The sequence below is a fragment of the Loxodonta africana genome, chromosome 4, assembly GCF_030014295.1.
Source record: "Loxodonta africana isolate mLoxAfr1 chromosome 4, mLoxAfr1.hap2, whole genome shotgun sequence".
Classification (NCBI taxonomy): Eukaryota; Metazoa; Chordata; class Mammalia; order Proboscidea; family Elephantidae; genus Loxodonta; species Loxodonta africana.
Window position 1 is genome coordinate 21,392,470 of NC_087345.1, and position 22,096 is coordinate 21,414,565.

General features: G+C 45.9%; 1 protein-coding gene across 1 annotated transcript in view; it reads left to right on the forward strand.

The window, feature by feature from the left end:
• The window catches only part of SYN3 (synapsin III), a 182,098-nt gene that overhangs the window by 9,140 nt on the left and 150,862 nt on the right, over window positions 1–22,096 (forward strand). The window contains exon 2 of the mRNA XM_023539233.2: window positions 20,083–20,140. Within this exon, the coding sequence (XP_023395001.2) occupies window positions 20,083–20,140 (58 nt within the window). The remainder of the gene's footprint in view (window positions 1–20,082; window positions 20,141–22,096) is intronic.

A 22,096-nucleotide genomic window follows, 5' to 3' on the forward strand; every position in this document is an offset into this window, starting at 1 on the left:
TCTTTTTTGTTGTTGTTAATGAGAATATAGAACATACAGCAGAGCAAAGACCAGTTCAACAATTTCTACATGTACAATTAAGTGACGTTTATTATATTCTTCAAGTTGTGTAACCATTCTTACCCACCTTTTCCAAATTGTACTTCCCCTATTAACATAAACTCTCTGCTTCCAGTTTCCTGTCTAATCTCTTGAGTTGCTTTTGTCAGTTTGATCCCATATAGATAGTTCTTGAAAAAGCAAGATGTTCAACACAGACATTCTTCACTAATTAAACTAAACTATTATTGTTTGGTATAAAGAATACTTCAGGGGATAGAAGAATCCTGACTAAAAGAGGGGAAATGCAGAACAGAATTTCAGATTTTCATGGAACCCAGACTTTCTGCAGCCATTGAGGCTGGATGAACCCCCTGAAACTATTGCGCTGAGATAATCTTTAAACCTTAAACCAAATCAGAGCTATTATTTTCCCTAGAGAACCCGTTGCTAAGCATTTGCCAACATACCATTGCTCATTGGCAATTCCTGACTGGCCCTTGAGGGGGTCATTTCACAGGTGAGGAAGCAGAGTACCAAGAGACCATGGGCCAGCTCCAGGAAACAGAGCGTGAGAGAGGCCAGGCTGGGTCTTGAACTGGGCTGACTTCTTAGAAGGCATTTCTGACGGTCTCATGCCTTCTGCTGACCACTGCTAAAGGCTTCAGTGTTAGGGATGTGGTAAATACTGAAAAGTGTTGGTCAAATCAGTGAATGAAAAAACAAACTGTGGACTCATTGAGAATAAGGGTTGTGTCTTCATCACTGTCAAATTGTTAACATTTGTGCACTTTCCATGACATCCTTGTGCTAAATGGTTTTCATAAGGTCTTTAGCCCTCACACCAGCTGTGTGGGTACTATTACTATTTCTCACTTTATAATAAGGGAAATCGAGGCTCTGAGTCTAAATTCTAATAGTAAGTTAGAGTGGTCTCTGGCATCTGGCTCAGGCACCTGGCTGAAGGAGCCTGGGTGTCCTCACGCCTCGCTTCCATTCTTCCCACCCCGACCTGGGGTGCAGCCCCCTCCTGTGCTGTGTGTGTGAGGGTGGCTTGTGGAGCAGGGCCCTGGCGCCCCACACGTGTACACACACCCGACACACCCTCCGTCTGAGGGAACAGGATGGCAGGACTCCATGTTACTGCATGGCCGCCAAGCACAGGATCCTGGTGACCTCACCCTCAGAGGAAAGCGCCCCACCTCGAGCCAGGCGGCCCCACCCTGCCAGAGCCCTCTGTGTGCCAGGGGGAAGGGGGGCTCTCTGTAGCCATCCAAACACTCGTGATCACAGGTTTGGAAATCAGACCCTTTATAGAAATTACCCTTGGACACGTGAAGAATGTTTTCCTCTTTTTAAAGCACAAAGGGAGCTCAATAAAGCAGGATCTTTTCTGTTCTCCTTCCCTATGTTTTGATATTAAATATGTGATTTCCTAACACATGTCAACATGCTTCCCCAGAGTGTGAGAATGGGAAAGAAGATCTAAAGTACAGAACTCGGGGCTGGCAGATTGGAGGACGGGCTGAAGTCCCAGTTCGGCCATGCACCAACTCGGAGGTCTCGGCCAAGCTGCTTTGCCTTCCTGAGTCCAATTTCCTCATCTGGAAAGTGGAGATCCTAACCCACTGCCTTCACCATTCCACTCACCTGGCTGGGATGCTAGGAGGCTCCGGTGAGAGCTCCTGGTTCCTCTCCCTCACGGGCATTTCTAAATGTGCAGTTGCATACTGGTTGCTTGCTTACCTGGTATTGGGTCCTGTCTACCTAGGTCTCCCTTATTTAACCACCGTATCCTCAGAGCTTCGCACAGCACATGGCACAGAGTAAGGTAGAATCCATGAATGACTTAATTACCACATAGTGGATGTTATTGTTAAAAGCTGTTCTTATTAAGGGGAAGTTCAGGATTGAGGATGCCATTTGAAGGAGTCTTAGAAAACACTCAGCTGCCCTGGAAGTTGGGAACCCTTGGCAGGAGTACCTTGCCTCTCTAGGTTATTCCCCAGGACCCCGTCCTCCTTCTTGCCCAGATGATAACTCATAGGCTCCAGCCCCCACCCAGGGGTCGAACTGCTTCAGGCTGCTTTGACTGAAAGCAGGAGAACTGCAGGACACCTTGGCATGTCCCTTTACAGGGTCCTGATTGGCCCCATAGTGACCAGGACACTCTGCTGCCCACTGTGCCATCTACAGGGGTGTACACTCCCACCTGTACAACAAAATGAAACATTGCTCGGTTCTGCATCATCCTCGTGATCACCGGCATGTTCAAGTCCATTGTTGTGGCTTTTGTGCCAACCTATCTCCCGAGAGTCTCCCTCGCCCTTGCTAGCCCTGTACTTCACCAAACATGTCTTCCTCCAGTGATTGATCCTTCCTGATGACATGTCCAAAGCAAGTGAGTCGGATGATATTCTGCTGTGATCTGTAAGTTTTTCATTGGCTAAATTTCAGAAGTAGATTGCCAGGTCTTTCTTAGTCTAGAAGTTCCGCTGAAACCTGTCCTCCATGGGTTACGCAGCTGGAACTTGAAGTAATGATGGCATAGCTTCTGGCATCACAGCAATGCACAAGCTACCACAATACTACAAACAGGCAAGTGATGGAACTTATGGGTAGGCTTGCCAGATTTAACAAATAGAAATACAGGGTACCCCATTAATTTGCAAATGGTTGATTAGTACAAGCATACCCCATGCAATAGTTGGAACAGACTTATACTACAAAATTACTCATTGTTTCTCTGAAATTCAAATTCACTGGGCATCCTGTATTTTATCTGACAACCCTCCTTGTGGGGGCTGGCAGCGAGAGAAACTGCCTACCCCTGCTAATACCAGGCCAGTAAGACTCTGGTCTTGGAGCTTATTGACTTTCTGGTTAAGGAGCCAAACCAGGCCCCCCAGCTGGCCCCATTCTCTGCCTCTGATGAGGCCTGTCAATCACCAGAGGGAAGGGAGCAAAATGAAGTGGACAGTCCCAAGCCAGACTGACGGGTACTATGGGTGCTGGTCCCTGTTCTCCCTCGGAGTTATGTGACCTTGGGTAAGTCAGACCTCTAAATCTCACATTCCACAGCTGGAGGGCAGGGTAGTGGAATAGATTTCTTCAAGGTTGTAATGAAGATTAGAGATAATGGCATGGGTGGGGCTGGCACAGGCAGCCTGTTGTAATAGGCACTGAAATGGTAACCATTATGAAAAATTAATTGCAATTACTAATTGCTTGCGGGTATAATTGTGCTGGGAGCCAGGGGAAGGAAGCCACTTGGCGTGCTTCTCAGTTCAGCTGGAGATCCTTGAGGGCTGCCTTCCAGAGGCCTTGCAAGGAAGGAGTGTCTAGATGCTGGAAGGCTGGCAAGACTCCGCACTAAGGATGAGACGGGGCACTGCGTCAGGCCCCCTCCTGGAGTTGGTTGAAGGACTTGAAGCTGGGACACACAGCTCTCTGTTTAGGACAATTGACTCAGAAGAACAAATCCTTATACCTCCCCCCACTGGGTCCCAGACTCCTAAGACTCCACTTGAACCAGGGCAGGCCCTGCCTGCTTCCTTTGGGGAATGTTGGGGTTGGGAGGATGGGGAAGGAAGGGCTTAATGAAAGGGGTTCTGTCACCTTCCCTCAAGCTTCATTCATCACTCACACACACCACCCAACACCATGGCTCTGGACTCATCCCTCTCCTCTGGCACCGGCCATGCCCCCTGGTCCTCCCCCTCCCTTCCCTTCCCCTGGCCCTGGGGACTGGGGGAGGGGAGGGCCTGGGCATTCCCTAGCAGCCTGCCTGGTCGCCTAGAGACAGCTCCGTTTTCCCAGGCCCGGCCCCTTTTATCAGGGAGACAATGTGGACACACAGTGAGGGCCTTGTGTGGCACCCAAGCCCCAAGCCCTTTGACTTGAGGAATTTTTCAAGTGCTGACCTCTCTCCGTGAGGTCTCCGTGCCATCCAATCCAGAAGCCTGATGCCCTTGCTGCTTCCTACCCTGCTCTTGGGGCGAGAGAAGGAGGGCGAGGAGAAAACAGCCAAAAGAAGAGCTGTTCCCTGACCAGTAGAGTCTTGGGGGAGAGCTTCTCCCTCGGAAACTGGAGCTAGAAAATCTGGGGGAAATGCCTTTGAGCAGAAGGGGGCGTGGGGAGGAATTTGATGGATGTGGTTTCTTCCTAATTTCTCTCTCTTCGCTCTTTCTAAGGAATGCCACCGATGCTTGTGGCATCCTGAGGGAGCCACTTCCCGCTCTGGGCCTCAGTTTCCCTGTGTGTAAAACACTGAAGGTAGACTAAGATCAAGGTCCCCAAAAGACTGGTCCCAAGACTGTTCCCATCAGAATGACATTTGGATTCCCACACCCGATCCAGTGCCTCCGTATTGGATAGAGTTCTTTGTTTGTAAGAAAAAGAAATAGACTTTGCCTGATGTTGGTAAAATAGAGATTTATTGAAAAATTGCAGGGAGGTTCACAGAATAAAAGGAAAATATGAATAACCAAGTCTCAGAAAGGTCAAGATCCAGGTTCCTCCAGGTGGTAAGAACTTGTGGGCAGTCTGATAAATCAGATTCTGTTTCCTTCCATCCTTGTGCCTCTCTGCTCAAAACTCAGATTCCCAAGGAAGAGTTCAGTTAGCCCAGCTTGGATTAACGTTCTGTTCCTTGTCCTGGAGAGACAGGACACTTTGTGACAGTCCCACCAAGACAGCATCCAAGGGAGAGATTTGGTGGCATCAATGTAAACACAGATGGAGGGGCAGATGAAAGAGAAATGGATGTGGGGCAGGCTAAAATGAGACATTCCCATGATGAGTTGGTTGAAGTCCTAACCCTGGTACCTATGAATGGGACCTTACTTTGAAACAGGGTCTTAGCAGATGTAATCAAGTTGAGGTGAGTTCATGCTGGTGTAGGGCAGGCCTTCATCCTATGTGGTTAGTGTCCTTATAAAAGAGGAGAAGAGACAGAGATTGCAAAGAGAGGGAAGACAGCCATGTAAAGGTGGAGGCAAAGATCAGAGTTAATGCTGTCACAAGCTCAGGAATGCCTGGGCCTACCAGAAGCTGTGAGAGACAAGGAAGGATCTTTCCCTAGAGCCTTAGAGCTAGCATGGCCCTGCCAACACCCTGAATTTGGACTTGCAGTGATTAGAAATGTGCGAATCTGTTGTTGTAAGACACTTAGTTTGTGGTGCTTTGTCATGGCAGCCCTAGAAGTGCTGAATCAGAATATCTAAAGTGAAGCTCAGGGACCTGTATTTTTTAAAATAATGTAGAACCAAGTTTGGAAACCACCAAGCTAGAGGACTTGTTACATGTGGCACCCAGTCAATAGAACGGGGACCAATGACAGGGAACGACTAGGAGACATATTTCAGTTCAATGTACAGAAAAAATTGTCTAAGTGGCAGAGCCATCCAAAGATCAAGTGGGCTACCTGGAGAGGGAGTGAGCTCCCCATCTCTTGCAGATGTTCAAGCCCAGCTTGGCCATTTGAGAGGAGTAATGCAGTAGGAGCTGAAACTGTAAAAGGATCAGGCTATAGACCCCCAAAGGCATCTCAGAACCTGAAGCCTTGATTTCCTGTCTCTGACTTTTGTCTCAGATGCTTCTTACACCCTGCCTTGCTTTCCTCTGAGGAGCTGAGCTGTTTCATTTGTGAGTTTTGCCTCAGCCTCCGAAATGTAGCATTCATGCCCAGGACTCTGAGTGGCCTTCTTTTGAAGGAGTCCTTCAGATGCCACGGGCTTGCTTGAGCAATAGCTATGCCCAGGCTGGAGTCTACAGATGCCATCCCACCTGCGTTATAGCCCTGCCCTTGTGGAGGGTGGGCAGGTCTCTGGACAGATACCAGCCCCATTACAGAACGTATCTTCTCTGAGCCTCATCTGACAGCGAGGCTCCACTGCCTGTGGAAGCCTGCCTGGGACAGTTTCCCCACAGAAGGGAGACTGTGATGGCAGGAGGGGAGATGGTGTGTCCATTCTCCTCACCTCCCAAGCTTGCTCTTCAGGAGGGGCTGTTGTTGTGAGCTGCCATTGAGCCGGCCCCCTAGTCATGGTGACCCCATGCACAATGAAAATAAATGCTGCCCAGTCCTGTGCCATCTCCATGATCTGTTGCGGATCTGACCCTTGCAATCTATAGGGTTTTCATTGGCTGATTTTTGGAAGTAGATTACCAGGCCTTTTTTTCCTAGTCCATCTCAGCCTGGAAGCTCCACGGAAACTTGTTCCACATCTTAGCAACGTGCAAGCCTCCACTGACAGATGGCTGGGGGCTGCTCATACAGTGCATTAACTGGAATCAGAGTCAGGTCTCCAGCATGGAAGGTGAGAATTCTACTACTGGAACTACCACTGCAGGAGGGGTGAGAGGGTAGATTTCCTGAAGATTTGCACAGAGCTAATAGCCATCTTCAGAATGGGTTTAGCTAAATTAGGGGTTTCCTGTGCAGCTGTTCACAGCTGACAAGCCAGTCAGTGAGTAAAGGGGCAGACAGTAGGAAAAGGCACAGGCACTGACAATTATTTCTCTGCTATAAGGAAAAAACAGCACAAGCTCTATGACATGTGATATCTGTCGCTTGGTCTTGGTTTCAGAGAGACGACAGGGAGCAGTGGGGATTGTGGTGTGTGATTGAAAAGATACCCCTTTAAAGGCAGCAGCTGCAGGCCACTCAGCCAGTTTTTACCACACATGATGAAGGGCCTGGTGTTGCCAAGTGTCTTAGTTGTCTAGTGCTGCTGTAACAGAAATACCGCAAGTAGATGTCTTTAACAAACAGAAATTTATTCTCTCACAGTTTAGGAGACTAGAATTCCAAATTCAGGGTGCCAGTTTCAGGGGAAGGCTTTCTTTCTCTGTTGGCTCTGGAAGAAGGTCCTTTTTATCAGTCTTCCCCTGGTCTAGGAGCTTCTCTGCACAGGAACCCTAGGTCCAAAGGACAAGCTCTGCTCCTGGCTCTTCTTGCTTGCTAGTAATGAAGTCCCTCTCCTCTGCTGACTTCTCTCTTTTATATCTCAAAAGAGATTGACTCAAGACACAACTGAATCCTGTAGATTGAGTCCTACTCATTAACATAGCTGCCTCTAGTTCTGCCTCATTAACATCATAAAAAACTTGTTGCTGTTGAGCCAATTTCAACTCATAGTGATAGTATAGAACAGAGTAGAACTGCCCCATAGCATTTCCAAGGGGTGGCTGGTGGATTTAAACTGCCAACCTTTTCGTTAGTAGCCAAACACTTAACCACTGCCCCACCAGGGCCCCGTTAATGTCATAGAGGTTAAGATTTACAACACATAAGATAATCACATCAGATCACAAGTTGGAGGACAGCCACACAATACTGGGAATCATAACCTAGCCAAGTTGACACACATTTTGGGGGGACACAGTTCAATTTGTAACACCAAGGTTACTGATTTTCAAGGGAAGCTGGAAATTTGGATTTTTAAAATGAATCTTCTGATTCAAAATTTAAAGCATACAATTCAAGTCTAACGAAAGGGCTCCGAAGGAGAAAAATGTGGCAGTCTGCTTCTGTAAAGATTTACAGACTTGGAAACCCTGTGGGGTCACTATGAGTTGTAATTGACAAAACAGCAGTGGGAATTTTTTTTAGTTTTGTTTTTATGGCCTCCATGAGGTCTACCAGTTTGCAACCTCTGATAAAGAAGGAAGAAAGTAGGGTAAGTATATTGAGTCTAGTTCTGTTTCTGGGCCTGTCTCTCTGCTAGACTGTAAATGCCAGGATGACAAGATGTCTGTTTTGTTCAGTGCAATTCCTAGGGTCTAGTGCAGTGCCTGCCATACGGCAGACCCTCGATGGATGGATGGATGGATGGACGGATGGATGGATGGGTGCATGGGTGCATGGGTGCATGGATGGGTGCATGGGTGCATGGGTGCATGGTTGGATGGATGGATGGATGGATGGATGGGTGGGTGGGTGGGTGGATGGATGGATGGATGGATGGATGGATGGATGGATGGATGGATGGATGGATGGGTGGATGGACGGATACATGGATTGATGCATGGGTGGATAAATGAATGAATAGATAGTAAATGCACTCAACTTCTCCCTTCTATGACTTCTCACCTTGACAGACCCCACAACCCCTTTCTAACAACCAAAACAAACAAAAAACTCATTGCTATCTAGTCGATTCTGACTCATAGCAAACCTATAGGACTGAGGAGAACAGCCTCATAGGGTTTCCAAGAAGTAGCTGGTGGGTTTGAATTGCCGACCTTGTGGTTAGCAACTGAAGGCTTAACCACTGATAATAATAACAACAACAAGAAAATACTGCTGGTTGAATCGATTCTGACTCATACTATGCTGTAGGACAGAGTAGAACTGTCCCATAGGGTTTCTAAGGCTGTAAATCTTTACGGGAGCAGACCGCCACATCTTTCTCCAGCAGAGCAGCTGGTGAGTTTGAACTGCCAACCTTTCAGTTAGCAGCAAAGTGCTTTAACCACTACATCACCAGGGCTCCTGATCCCCTGTCTAAATCAGGCACTAAACATTCTTATGTACCCCCTTCACATCCCCCTTATACCATTGAAATCCCTTTTCAAGAATGATCAGATACTAGTCACTTGCGCTTTGGTATGAATTACCTTTCAGTATATTGCCCTTCCCAGATAGGGCTCTTTGAGGATGCTCAGTAAATGTTTGCTGAGGGAATGCCTTTGCCTTCTAAACATTAACCCTCTTTGTGGAATGAAGGGTTGTGGACTTTCAAGTGCCCATGAAAATGAGGGTGACACTATTATATCTTAGGGGAAGAGAGGGACATGGGCTGGAAGATGACACTCTATCTAGCCCATCCTCTGCAGTCACAGTGAGTGGGTGGCTGATGACTTTGTTTACCCCAAAGGTCTTTTCTTGGGGAGGAAGGGGAGTTCCCAGGGAGCAGATGGGGCAGGCTTCCACAGTGCTCGGCATGAAACAGGCCTTCCTCCCTTGGGGAGAGGAAATGACCCTCACTTCCCCAGGGACACACCCAACTGACCTTGGCCCTCCACCCGTCCTGTTGGAGGACAGGCGAGAAAGAAACAAACATTAGCTAAGCACCTGCCAGATGTCAGGGGTATTATTTATGGAGTTTACACAGAAGATGCAGTAATGTCTTTATTTTTCCCTATGAGGAAACGGGATCATAAGGGTTGGCATTTGTTTGAGGCAGCATTAGGAGATCAATAACAGAGCCCAAACAGGACATTGGTGGTGCCTGCCCATTTCTGTTCCTAGGGAAGTAAAATCCTGCCCCAGTAGGTAGCCAGGAGACCTTCAAATCTGTGTCTTAGGACAACTTTGTGGATAGATCTTCTTATCCCCATTCCACAGATAAGGAAGCAGAGGCTGGTCTGAAACCAGGCAGCTAGACGGTACCAGAGATCCCAACCCAGGCCCCGGTATTCTGCTCCATGGCCATTGCTCGTTTTTCCTGCACATTTGGGGAAAAGCCCCAAGAAAATTCATCACTCTCTTGAGTCCCCCCAGTGTCTACCCAGCTCATTTGCTCTTGTCTGTCTCTTACACACACACATACGCACACATATCTAGACCCTGTCACCTTCATCTTTGTGGCCCTTGGTCCTGGCAAAGAATAGGTACCAAAAATTGGATGGATTAATGGATGAATTGGGCCACTTCATCAGGGAAGGTCCAGTACCCTTCGACTGGGTTGGGTACCCTCCTATGGGCTGACCTGGATCTTTGTGCTAATGCTCCCTGTGGCCATTGTCCATTTACCTGCCTCTTTCTCCCATTAGGTAATAAACCTGTGGAGGTCAAGAACTATGTTATCTTCAATATTTGTTTCCTTAGCATCTGCAAGCTCTGGCACATAGGAAGTGGCCAGTAAGTGTTAAATGTATGATCATGGCCCTGGCATAGTTTCATTCCATTGTGCATGGTATCGCCATGAGTTGGGGGCTGACTCAATGGCAGCTAACAACAACAACGACAAAGTGTCTTTCAAAGAAGCCTTCCCTGACCATGCTACCTAAGTAGAATTTCCCGTGTTCCCAGGCCCCTTATCCTCCATCACTTTCGTATGTTTAATGTATTCATAGGTCTCACCATTTTTCAAAGCTGGTTCATTTTCTGTTTTTTTTTCACGGGCATGTAAGCCCCCAAAAGGCAGGGATTATGTCTGTTTTCCTCTACCCCCATGCCTGGTAAAGTGCCCAGTCCATACTAGGCTCAATAAATAGTGGTTAAATGAGGGAGTGAATAAATGATGTGAATTGTGGCCAGACCTACCCACAAAAATCTTCCCTATTACTGCTGGAGACCAAATGAGGGGACATTTGTCACATCTTGTGGTTTGGGGCCCTAGTAGGTTTTAGTTCCTTACCTGCCCAGATCCCTGTACAGGTACAAAAGGCCTGGTCACCCTCAAGGGGCCCCTACTCTTGCTAGCTAACTGAAGCAACCTAACTGCATGGAGGTACGGAGAGGCTGAGGTGCCCTGTTGGTGCAACAATTAAGTGCTTGGCTGCTAACTGAAAGGTTAGTGGTTTAAGCCAGCACAGCAGCTCCACAGGACAAAGACCTGATAATCTGCTTCCAGAAAGATTACAGCCTGGGAAACCCTGTGGGCTCTTAGTTCTATTCTGTCACATTGGGTTGCTATTAGTTGAAAACTGACTCAGTGATACCCAACAATACAGAGGGGCTGACCCATCAGTGGAGGAGCGCCACTGTCTGGCAGTGAGAAGGGGCCAGGAGGGTTAGCTATTCTTAGGCGTCAGTGATGGAGCTAGAATTGAACCTCATGACCCCATGCGTTCAAATCCTTTGCCTTTGCCACACCTCCATGCAACCTGCCAAGTAACTCTCCTTGTCTTTCTAAGGTGGAAAGCCCTGGGTGTATCTGCCCTCAGCAGTCTGATGTGTGGTCGTCTGGCTCCCCCAGCCCCATTCTGTCCAGGTCACAGATGAGAAACCACTGTGTTGCACAAGAAACATGTAAATTTCTTGCTGGAGCCAGATCCCTGTATTTCTCCTCACCCTTCCCAACAGCCACAGTCAGATTGTTGTATCGTGGTGGCTTGCACATTGCTGTGATGCTAGAAGCTATGCCACTAGTATTTTAAATAACAGGAGGGCCACCCACGTTGGACAGGCTTCAGTGGAGCTTCCAGACTAAGACAGACTAGGAAGAAAGGCCTGGTGATTTACTTCCAAAAATTAGCCCATCAAACGTTATGGATTACAACAAAACACTGTCCAACTTGTATGCTTTCAACATGTCATCAGGAGGATCAATCACTAGAGGAAGCCACCATGTTTGACGAAGTAGAGGGCCAGGGAGGGTGAGGGAGACCCTCGATGGGATGGATTGGCACAGTAGCTATGTTAATGGACCTGAATATGCTGGAGATTGTGAGGATGACACAGGACCAGGCAACATTTCATTCAGTTGTACATAAGGTCACCATGAGCTGGAGTCAATGGTAGCTGCCAACAATAACCTCCCAACCTGTGGCAAGACAGCTGTGCCTGAGACAGATGTTCTGGATCCCACCTCCCTGGGAAGGGCATTGCCACAGCCTAAACACATTGACTGCGTGTCCCAGGTTGATTTGTTGAAAGTGCTCTGCTTGGACTCAGGTTGTTATGAATTGAATTATGTCCCCCAAAAAGTTATGTTGATGTCCTGATACCTGTACCTGTAATATGACCGTCTTTGGAAATAAGGATTTTCTTTTGTTATGTTAATGAGGTCATACTGGAATAGAGTGGGTCCTAAACCTAATCCTTTCAGTGTGGTGTCTTATAAAAAGAGCAGGATAGATACAATGACACACACAGGGAGAAGACAGACGCCATGTGAGAAACCATCTACAAGCCAAGATATGCCAAGGAGTGCCTGGGGCTACTGACAAAAAAGGACCTTCTGCAACAGCCAATGCCCTGATTTGGGCTTCTAGCCTCCAAAACTGTGAGACAATAAACTTCTGTTCTGTAAAGCCAACCACTTTTTGGTCTTTTGTTAAGGCAGCCCTAGGTAACTAAGACACAGGGGGATCCTGTTTGTGCTCATTCTGCTCTCCTTTCTTCCCTGCTGAAGCCAAGAAAGAACTCAGTACCTGCTCCTCATACATGCCCCTCAAACACCACATCCTGCCTCCCCAAATTAGGGCTTTCCCGCCCCAGGCTGTGCCAGTTTTATAATATTCTCCTTCCTGGTATCTCTGATGTGGCAATAAAATATGAGACCACCCACCGAGACAGAAGCTTCATGGAATTGGAAGCTGGCCCCCTCCCAAAGGCCAAGGACTTGCTTGATTGGCTGAGGTATTCAAAGCACCCACTATGAGAACAAACATATTAGGGCATTAGGGGAGGCAGTCGAATGGGAGACAAAGTCCCAGGGCACAGCGGGTTCATCTGTTTTGCCTGAGGTCAATCAGTCCGTCAGTTACAGGGGCAGCAACTCCAACCCCCAAGGTATCTAGAATTCCAGGCCATCCCTACCCTGCCCTCTGCCAGCCAGAACTGTTCAGAGGCAGCTCAGGCCTGAATGAGCCCCGGCAAGGAGGCAGCAGTCTGTGTGGCCCGTCAGGAGACAGACTTCTGACGCCCAGCCAGGCAGGGGGTGGACCGCCTGACCCTCAGCTTCAGCAGGAGTCTGTCTGCCAGGCCTTGAAGTGAACATTCCAGAGATGGGCAAAACAAGTCGTTCTTCCGATAAGGTGAGGCCTCGTCAAGACAGAGCCGCTTGGGTGGTACTGGTGTAGTGCAGAGTGCTCTGGGTTCTGGGTTAGACTCGAATCGAGGCTGCTGGTACTGCAGGTTGGACCGTGCACGCACAATGACCCCACGTTGTAGTTGTAGAGGTTGAGGTATATATTTATTACAACAATGCACCAGTAGATGGCAGTAAAGCATCTTGAGGAAGGGATACCATATGGACCGTTCCAGTCAACAAATGTTTATTAAATGCAGCCCATGTGCCCTACAACCACTTTGTGCTGGATACTGAAGATACAGTGAGAATTGAGGTGCAATTTCTGGTTTCCAAGAGCTCACAAGCTAAATGTATGGGAGCAAGGAACGGACAAAGCAATGTGTAAATTACAACACAGTGTGCTAAGTGTTGTGATGGTTATAAGTCCAGCGCACTGTAAGAATCCCCGGGAGGGACAGCCAACCCAGCCTCTTTAGGAAGGTGCTGATAGAGTAGGGATCACCTGTGAAGATCTTGGAACATGAGAAAGAGATGGCCAGGCCAACTAGAGGTGGAAGGACTCTAGACAGAGAGAACAGCATGTGTTAAGGCTCAGAGGCAAAAGAATGTAGGATGTTGGATGTGTCCATGGGGCTGACAGCAAATTGGAGTAGGAATGGGACCACAGACCAGGAGATCATGAAGGGTCCTGGGGGTCTGGATTGAATCCCAAAGAACTCACCACTGCCACTTAGAGGTTGACATTGAAAAGAGATGCCTCCATTTGGAACATATGGGGAGTATTCCCTTTTCTAATATGTCTCAGGGTTTACACAAAGGTCAATAGAAGGAGGGGAGATGTGTAAGGACTTGGAGGCCATGTATAACAATGTTGCCTATTTATTTTCATTGTCATCATCCATCACTTATTGCACCTAGGATCTAGGATAGGATGGATCAAAGCAAGATGAATCATACTTCTGTTTTGTAATCCCCATGAGGATAAGATCATGTTTGGCTTCCCCACTACATGGCTCCTAGTAGGCACAGAGTAAGCATTCCCTAGATCTTTTTTGTGGCTTCTGTTTCAGGCCCCGTGCTACATACTTTGACAATTACTGTGTTCCAGGAATTGTTCTAAATGCTTCATGCAGCTTATCTCATTTAATCTTTGCAATGACCCTGTGAAGTAGCTGCTATTATTTTAATACCCATGTCATAGATTGAATTGTATTCCCCCAAAATATGTGTCAACTTGGCTAGGTCATGATTCCCAGTATTACGTGGTGGTCCTTCATTTTGTGATCCAATGTAATTTTCCTATGTTTTGTAAACCCTAACCTCTATGATGTTAATGAGGCAGAGTTAGAGGTAGTTATGTTAATGAGGCAGGACATAATACTACAGGATTAGATCGTATCTTGAGAGAATCTCTTCTGAGATATAAAAGAGAGAAGATAGCAGAGAGGGGAGGGACATCATTACCGCCAAGCAAGATTAGCCAGGAATGGAGCTCATCCTTTGGACCCAGGGTCCCTGTGCTGAGAAGCTCCTAGACCAGGGGAAGGTTAATGACAAGGACCTTCCCCCAGAGCCAACAGAGAGAGAAAGCCTTCCCCTGGAACTGGTGCCCTGAATTCAGATTTCTAGCCTTCTAAACTGTGAGAGAATAAATTTCTCTTTGTTAAAGCCATTCACATGTGGTATTTCTGTTACAGCAGCACTAGATAACTAAGAATTTGGTACTGGGAGTGGGGTGCTGCTCTAACAGTTACCTAAAATGTGGAAGCAGTTTTGGAATTGAGTAATGAGTAGAGGCTGGAAGAGTTTTTAAGTGCCTAATAGTAAAAGCCCAGATTGCATTGAAGAGACTGTTGGTAGAATTATGGTAGTCAAAGGCAATTCCGGTGAGGGCACAGAAGGAAGTAAGGAGAGCTATAACACTGGAGGTGGCACAGATGATGAGAAGCAGTGGCAAAGAAATGGTGGCAGCAGAGCCAAGAGACTGGCACAAGACAGCATGGGAACCAACCCGTGGAGTGAGAGCTGAGCACCTTTGGGCCGAAGCTTACTGGTGGAGTAGGGTGCCTCCAGGCACTTGTCGGTAGAGCTAGGCTTATGACCCATGGAGTGAGAAACCTGAGAGTCTTCGGGCTGAGAGGCCAAGGAACCAAGATGCAGAAGTTGAAGAGATAAGGAAGCAGAGCTTCCTCAGTCTCAAGGGGTGGAACCACGACCTCTGGAGTTTCAAAGGGTGGAACCACGGTTCTCAAAGGCTGAGGTCACAGCCTCCTAGGTTTCAAAGAGTCAGATCTTCATAAATTCAGTTCCGGAGTGTGGGGCTGCCATTCAGGAGTGCCTGGGTGACATGGTTGAATAGGTCACCCAAAGCTGAGGGGGCTGGGCTGCCATGACCAAATGGCAGAAGACCGGAGCCTGCTGGGGCAAAGGGGGTGGAATCCTTATTCAGTTGGACAAGGAGAGTGGGGCCACCTAAAGCCGAGGAAGCAGAGTGCCATCCCAGTGGGCCTGGAGGGTGAAGCTGAAGCCCAGGGCTGAGTGGTCTTCATCCAGAATTCAGACAGCATAACCAACACCCTGAGCCTGGAGGGCAGGGCCATTGCCTAGATGGTCTCAGAGAACAGAGGATTATTTTCAAGCCTTGAGAGCTAATGTAAATTGTTCTGCTGGGTTTCCGACATGTTTGGTGCCTGTTGTCCCTTTTTTCCTTCTAATTTTTCCCACTTGTAATGGAAATGTCTACCTTGTACCTGTTCCACCACTGTACTTTGGAAGCAGATAACTTGTATGAAGAGGAACTTTACCCTAGGATGGAATTTGGACTTGGGGTTAAGACTTTTGGGATGATATGGTGAAGTGAAAGTGTTTTGCATGTGGCAAAGACATGAATTTGGGGGGGCCAAAGGGTGGAATGTCATGAATTGTGTCCCCCCCCAAAATATGTGTCAACTTGGCTAGGCCATGATTCCCAGTATTGTGTGGTGGTCCTCCAATTTGTGATCTGATGTAATTTTCGTATGTGTTGTAAATCCTAACCTCAAACCCTGATGGTGTAGTGGTTAAGAGCTACGGCTGCTAACCAAAAGATCAGCAGTTTGAATCCACCAGGTGCTCTTTGGAAACTGTATGGGGCAGTTCTACTCTATCCTATGAGTATGAGTTGGAAATGACTCTAGAGCAATGGATTTTCAATGGGTATGATTTTAATGAGGCAGAATTACAGGTAGTTATGTTAATGAGGCAGGACATATCTACAGGATTAGGCTGTATCTTGAGAAAATCTCTTTTGAGATATAAAAGAGAAGAGAGCAGAAAGGGGAGAGACCTCATTACCACCAAGCAAGAAGAGCAAGGAGCAGAGCTTATACTTTAGACTCAGGGTCCTGTGCTGATAAACTCCTAGACCAGGAGAAGATTGATGATAAGGACCTTCCCCCAGAGCCGACAGAGACAGAAAGCCTTTCCCTGGAGCTGGCACCCTAAATTCGAACTTCTAGCCTCCTAAACTGTGAGAGAATAAATTTCTGTTTATTAAAGCCATCCGCTTGCAGTATTTCTGTTATAACAGCACTGGATAACTAAGACATTTCACAGATGTGGAAACTGAGGCATATAGCAGTTGAGTGACTTACTCAAGGTTACAAAGGCAGTGCGTGGAGGAGCTGAGATTGTGTCCAAGCCATCTGGATCCTGAGAGCACCACACTCAGCTACCTCATTGCAAAGAGTATCACGTGAATTTCTTGCCACAATCTTGCCTTCTAGGTGTTATTATCACCACTTGGCAAGAAAGGAAGCTGAGACTTAGAGGAGTAAAGGACCTTGCCTTAGATGACATAATGAATAAAAAAAAAAAAAATTTTTTTTTTTAATGAGTAGAGAGCTAGAATTTTGACCTAAGTCTGTATGATTCTGAATTTGTCGGTTTTTTGTTTTTTTTTTTCCAGTATACCAGTGATTTTGATTATTGGTTACCATCCTGACATCCCAGGCCCCAAACAAGACAGGCCCCTGCCTTGGGTCCTACCCTGGTCCTCACTACCTGTACTCCTCCTGACAGGTAGAGGGGTCACCAGGACCCTATAAATTGACCCCTTAGGCCATGCTCTGGTTACCCAGAGCCCTAGATTTTCCTGCTCAAATGGACCAGAGCCCAATTCCAGGGCCTGCATTGGCCAATTTCCTGGACCATCCTCCCAAGGGGTAGAAAATGGACAACTGTTTGTGGGGGTTGGTGAATCTTGGCCACGTGGGTTGGGCTGTTCATGTACCTGCCCAAGAAGCCCCAGTGGTACAGAACAGAGAGGAGGAAGCGAGGAGAATAAGGGAGGATCGTAAGTTAGGGCTGGGGACCACAAATGGGCAATACCCATAATGCCCTGTTTTGGGGTGAAACTCTAAGAAATCTGAGAAATTTACATTCTGAGGCTTCCAGGTCATTATGAAGTTGTATTTGTCAAGGAAGGACAGACATGTTTTCTTTAAAACTTTATCACTTTTAAGTAGTTAGACACATGGTACACGGGCCTCTGTTTGTTCTTTTACCTCAGTCCTGACAAATATTAGGGGTGAGCCTGTGCTGGTGATTGGAGTTTGCCAACACCACCATTAAGGATTCATGATAAAATTCACAAAGTAAATGAAAAAGTTCCCTTTGTACAAGACTGGCTACACACATATTTTACAGAAGACCATCCTTAAGGGGATAAATAAATAAATAAATAAAACCTTGCTTTTGAGTTACACTAACAGCTCCTGTCCCACTAAAGTCCTGCTTTGTTGACATCTAAACCTGTCAGCATGGTAGGAAAAAATGGCATTAATATGGAGCTCTCAGTCTGTAATTTGGGCAATCTTGGGAAGAGTGAATTTGGAAGCAGATAAGACTAAAGGTTGGTCAGAGAGTTTATGGAAAGAATTTTTTCCTTCACAAATGGAGGGTAGAAAAAAATAGTTGGCAACATCCATGTTGCATGGAGAATAGAAGGGGGAACTGAGAAGGAGGTTCCAGGAGCTTCCACCTAATGCAGTGCTTATGTGTAATTGGTAAGAACCCAGTCCCGTGGCCACACCTAGCTCCAAAAAAAAACCCAAAACCAAACCCGTTGCCACCAAGTCGATTGTGACTTAGCTGCAAGGGAGGATTAAACCAAAACAAAACCCACTGCCCTCAAGTCAAGCCTGACTCATAGAGACCCCGTAGGACAGAGTAGAACTGCCCCGTAGGGTTTCCAAGGTTGTAAAACTTTACGGAAGCAAACCGCCATATCTTCCTGCCGAAGAGCAGCTGGTGGCTTCGAACTGCTAAGCTTTTTGGTTAGCAGCTGAGTGCTTTAACCACTGCTCCACCACTGGTTAGGAAGGGTTAGGAAATCCCACTTCATGTGCCTATGTATAAACTGTCTTACTGTGGAAAAAGGAAAGGATGGATATTGGAGAACATAGAGCTGTCTCTGCCCCAGAGAAGGTTTATGGAAATTCCTACCACAATGCCCAGTGTACAAGTAACTAAGAACTATTCATTTCATTATACCAACAATCAAAAAAGCAAATGGAAACTTTGGTACTTTTGCTTTGTATATGGAAGGACATTTAAACTCAGGAGTATTCCAATTTTAGCTGCTATTTTTCAGGGTTGAGGAAAAGCACAGATTTGGAATTAGACAGCCTGGATTCCAGTCCCTTAAGCAAAGTATTTAATTTCTCTGGATTTCAGTTTCCTCATCTAGTGAGAGTTTAATGAGAAAGGCTATAGGTTAAAGCTTCTAGCACCATTTCTGGAATAGTACTCAATAGGTGTTTTTTCATTTGTCTCTTTATTCATTGATTCAACAGGTATTTATTGAGCTAAGCACTCTGCTCAGAGTTGGACATAGAATGATGAATGAGATAGATTATTCCTGACTTCAAGGAACTGTGTTATATAGTTTAGTGGGAGATAGGCATTAAACACAGTTACACAAATAACTAATTGTAGTTGTAGTCAGTACTATGAAAAAAAGTACAGTATGAAAAGAGGATCTGTATCAGAAGAGAGATGAAGGAGGCCAGGATTAGGATGATTATAGAGAAAAATTGACAAGTAGGTGGATTTGAGAAATAATTAGACTGTAGACTCAGCAGGGATAGGAAAGAAAGAACAGGTGCGTCTTAGTTTTCTGGTGCTGCCCTAACAGACATACCACAAGTGGATGACTTTAAAGAACAGAAGTTTATTTTCTCACAGTTCAAGAGGCTAGAAGTTCGAATTCAGGGCATATTTTTAGGGGTAAGTACTTCTTTGTCTATTTCAACTTCTAGTAGCTGCCAGTGATCCTTGGTGTCCGTGGGTTTGTAGATGCATCCATCCCCATCATCTGTTTTCCTCTTCCCTTTGTGTGTGTTTCTGTGTCTGTTCTGCTCTTTTTGTAACTCAGAAGTTTAGGAGCCACCCTACTCTGATATGACCCCATTAATATACCAAAAGAAAACTCCTCTTTCCAAACAGGGTTATATTTATAGGAACAGGGTTTAGAATTTGAATACATATTTTGGGAGGACACAGTTCAATCCATAACAAGGAGATGAGAATGATGCATAGGTTTCTGCTTTGAATGATGGGTCCCATTTACTGATATGGGGAAGACAGAGGCAGAGGTATAGGCAGTCAATGGAAGATGAATGGATGGACAAAGGGACAGATGAAGGACTGCTTCATTGGACAGATGAACAAATAGAGAAATGGGTGGATGGGTAGATCAATTTAACAAGTCCCTGATGGAGTATAACCAAAAAAAAAAAAAAAACCAAACCCGCTGCCGTCGAGTCGATTCCAACTCATAGCGACCCTACAGGACAGAGTAGTACTGCCCAATAGTTTCCAAGGAGGGCCTGGCGGATTTGAACTGGCGACCTCTTAGTTAGCAGCCATAGCACTTAACCACTACGCCACCAGGGTTTCCTGATGGAGTATATAGAGTATAAATCAATAAACTGGTTAATAATACTACACTACTTATTTATGTAACATTCTTTATCTCATCTAATCCTTAAAATAACCTTCAGAAATGTATAGCTCTAGTATTAATATCTTTATTTTACAAAGGGTAAAACTGAGACACAGGGAGGGTAGTCAAGTGACTTGGCAGAACCAGATCCAAATCTCTAAACTTCTCACCTGGTACCTTTTTCTCTCTACCACATACTACCTATAAATGAGAACATCAGCAGTCAAGGAGGGAGAGGGAAGATTGGGAATGTGTCTGGGTATGCACCTAGGGGTCAGACTTTGGGGAGAAGGGAAAAAAGAGTAATGATTCTGCATCCTTACTCAGTAGGTTTCTTCCTCTACTTCACAGGGCCAAATATTTCCATGGAAAGAAAGTGAATGGAGAGATTGAGATTCGAGTGGAACAGGTAGGTGGAAGCTGAGTCTTCATGCTATCACCCTGACCTTCTCTAGAGCCAGGACCATTTCCAGGAGCAACCATGGCTTCTGTCTTAAAGGGCCATCATAAGCTAAGATTACCAGAGAAATCCTGGCCCAGGGCTTCCTTGGCACATACCCAAGTGTCTGATCAAATTTCAGAATTATTTGGTCCAATGGTATTCAACCTTTTTGTTTTAGCAACAAAACCTTTCTTCAAAGGAAATCTCAAGTAGGAGCCCATTCTACAAAATAGAGATAAGTAGAGATGCTCTGATGGAAATAGGTATGAGGGGCTCCAAAGTCTGTCTGCTCTACCCTGTTCCACCTTCCCCTATGGCCCCTGAGGCGTCTTCTTGGGGCTAAGGATCATAGTTTGGGAGTCTAATAGGTTTGAATCCTAGCTCCCTCATTTCCTAGGTGTTGGGCAGTTGACTTTATCTCTCCATGCCTCGATTTTCTTGTATTGTTGTTGTTGGGATCAAGAGACTTAAAACCTCTAAAGAGATTAAAACCGTGAGTACTAGATCTTATTACTGCTGCTAATATCAATATCTAGGACTGTCATTTTAAGGGGAAAGAAACAAGGACTTGCTCAAGACTACACAGCAAGTCAGTAGCAGAACTAGGACTAGAACTTATGGTCTTCTGACCCCAGGTCTCAGAATCCTCCTATTCATTCAGTGAACACTTATTGAGGACCTACTCTATGCCAAACCCTTGTCTAAGTCTTACTATAACATGTCAGAGCAAGGGCTCTGGAGTTAGACTCTATGTCAAATCCCAGTGTCACCCTTATTAACTGTGTGACCTTAGTTGAGCATACTTTAGCTCTCTGCAGCTCAATGTCCTCATTGGTACAATTATGATAATAATAGCATCAACTTCATAAGGTTACTTTGAGGAACAAATGAGTTAATCTATTAAAAAAAAAAGAACTTAGAACAGTGCCTAGCACACGGCAGGCACTTAGTAAATGTTACCTGTTTATCATCATCATTATCATCATCATCATCAAAGGCAGAGAGTTAATAACATAGACAGGGCCCTGCAATAAGATGAATTGAGAAGCTCTATTAAAAAAAATAAATAAAAATCGGTGGTTGTGAGTGCTTTTACACCAGCATTCTTTGAGCTTGATGTGTTGCAGGAACAGAAAGGCTTTCTGAGCATCAAACTGAGTTGACTTAATATTAAAACGCCTACAGTGTGAATTTTAATTTGATCCTGTGGCTTTCAAGTCAACCCAGTGTCTCCTGGCTTTCCTTCCATGACAAAGAGAAGGTTATTTTTATTCATAACAAATATTTGCCAAGCATCTATGATGCTAGCTAGCTAATGTGTGGGGAATGAGGATGTAGAAGCAGAGGCTGTGTCCCAAAAACCTTGAAGGCTAGTAAGGAAGACAAGATAAGTCTTCACAGAACTCTAAAACAGGTGGGATCCAGGTAAGAAAGATCCAAGCTTAGCACTATGAAGGAATCATAAGTTGCTTCAAGGAGTGGGAAAGAATCTTATCAAGTGGAGATAATGGCATGAAGTGAATGCGAGATGGAAGTAGCATGAGCAAAGGCAAGGAGACTGGGAAGTACAAGGTGTAGAATGGTGAGAAATACAGTTTGATTGAGTCCAAGACAGGACATGCCATCCTCCCTTGCCCCCAACCCACTCCACTCCCTCAGTTTCCCTTCTCAGTGAAGAGTACCACCATCTACCTTTCACTTTGGCCAGAAACCTGAGCAATCTCTTGGATGCTTCCTTCTACCCATGCCACTATACCCATTCAGCTACCAAATCCTGTTGATTCCATATCCCATATCTCCCTAGTCTGTGCACTTCTCTCCACCCCCACCATAAACTCTCACCCAATTTACAGCTGCCCAACTCCATTTTTCTCCACCTCCAATTTATCCTTCAGGTTGAAGTCAGAGGGATCTGTATAAAAA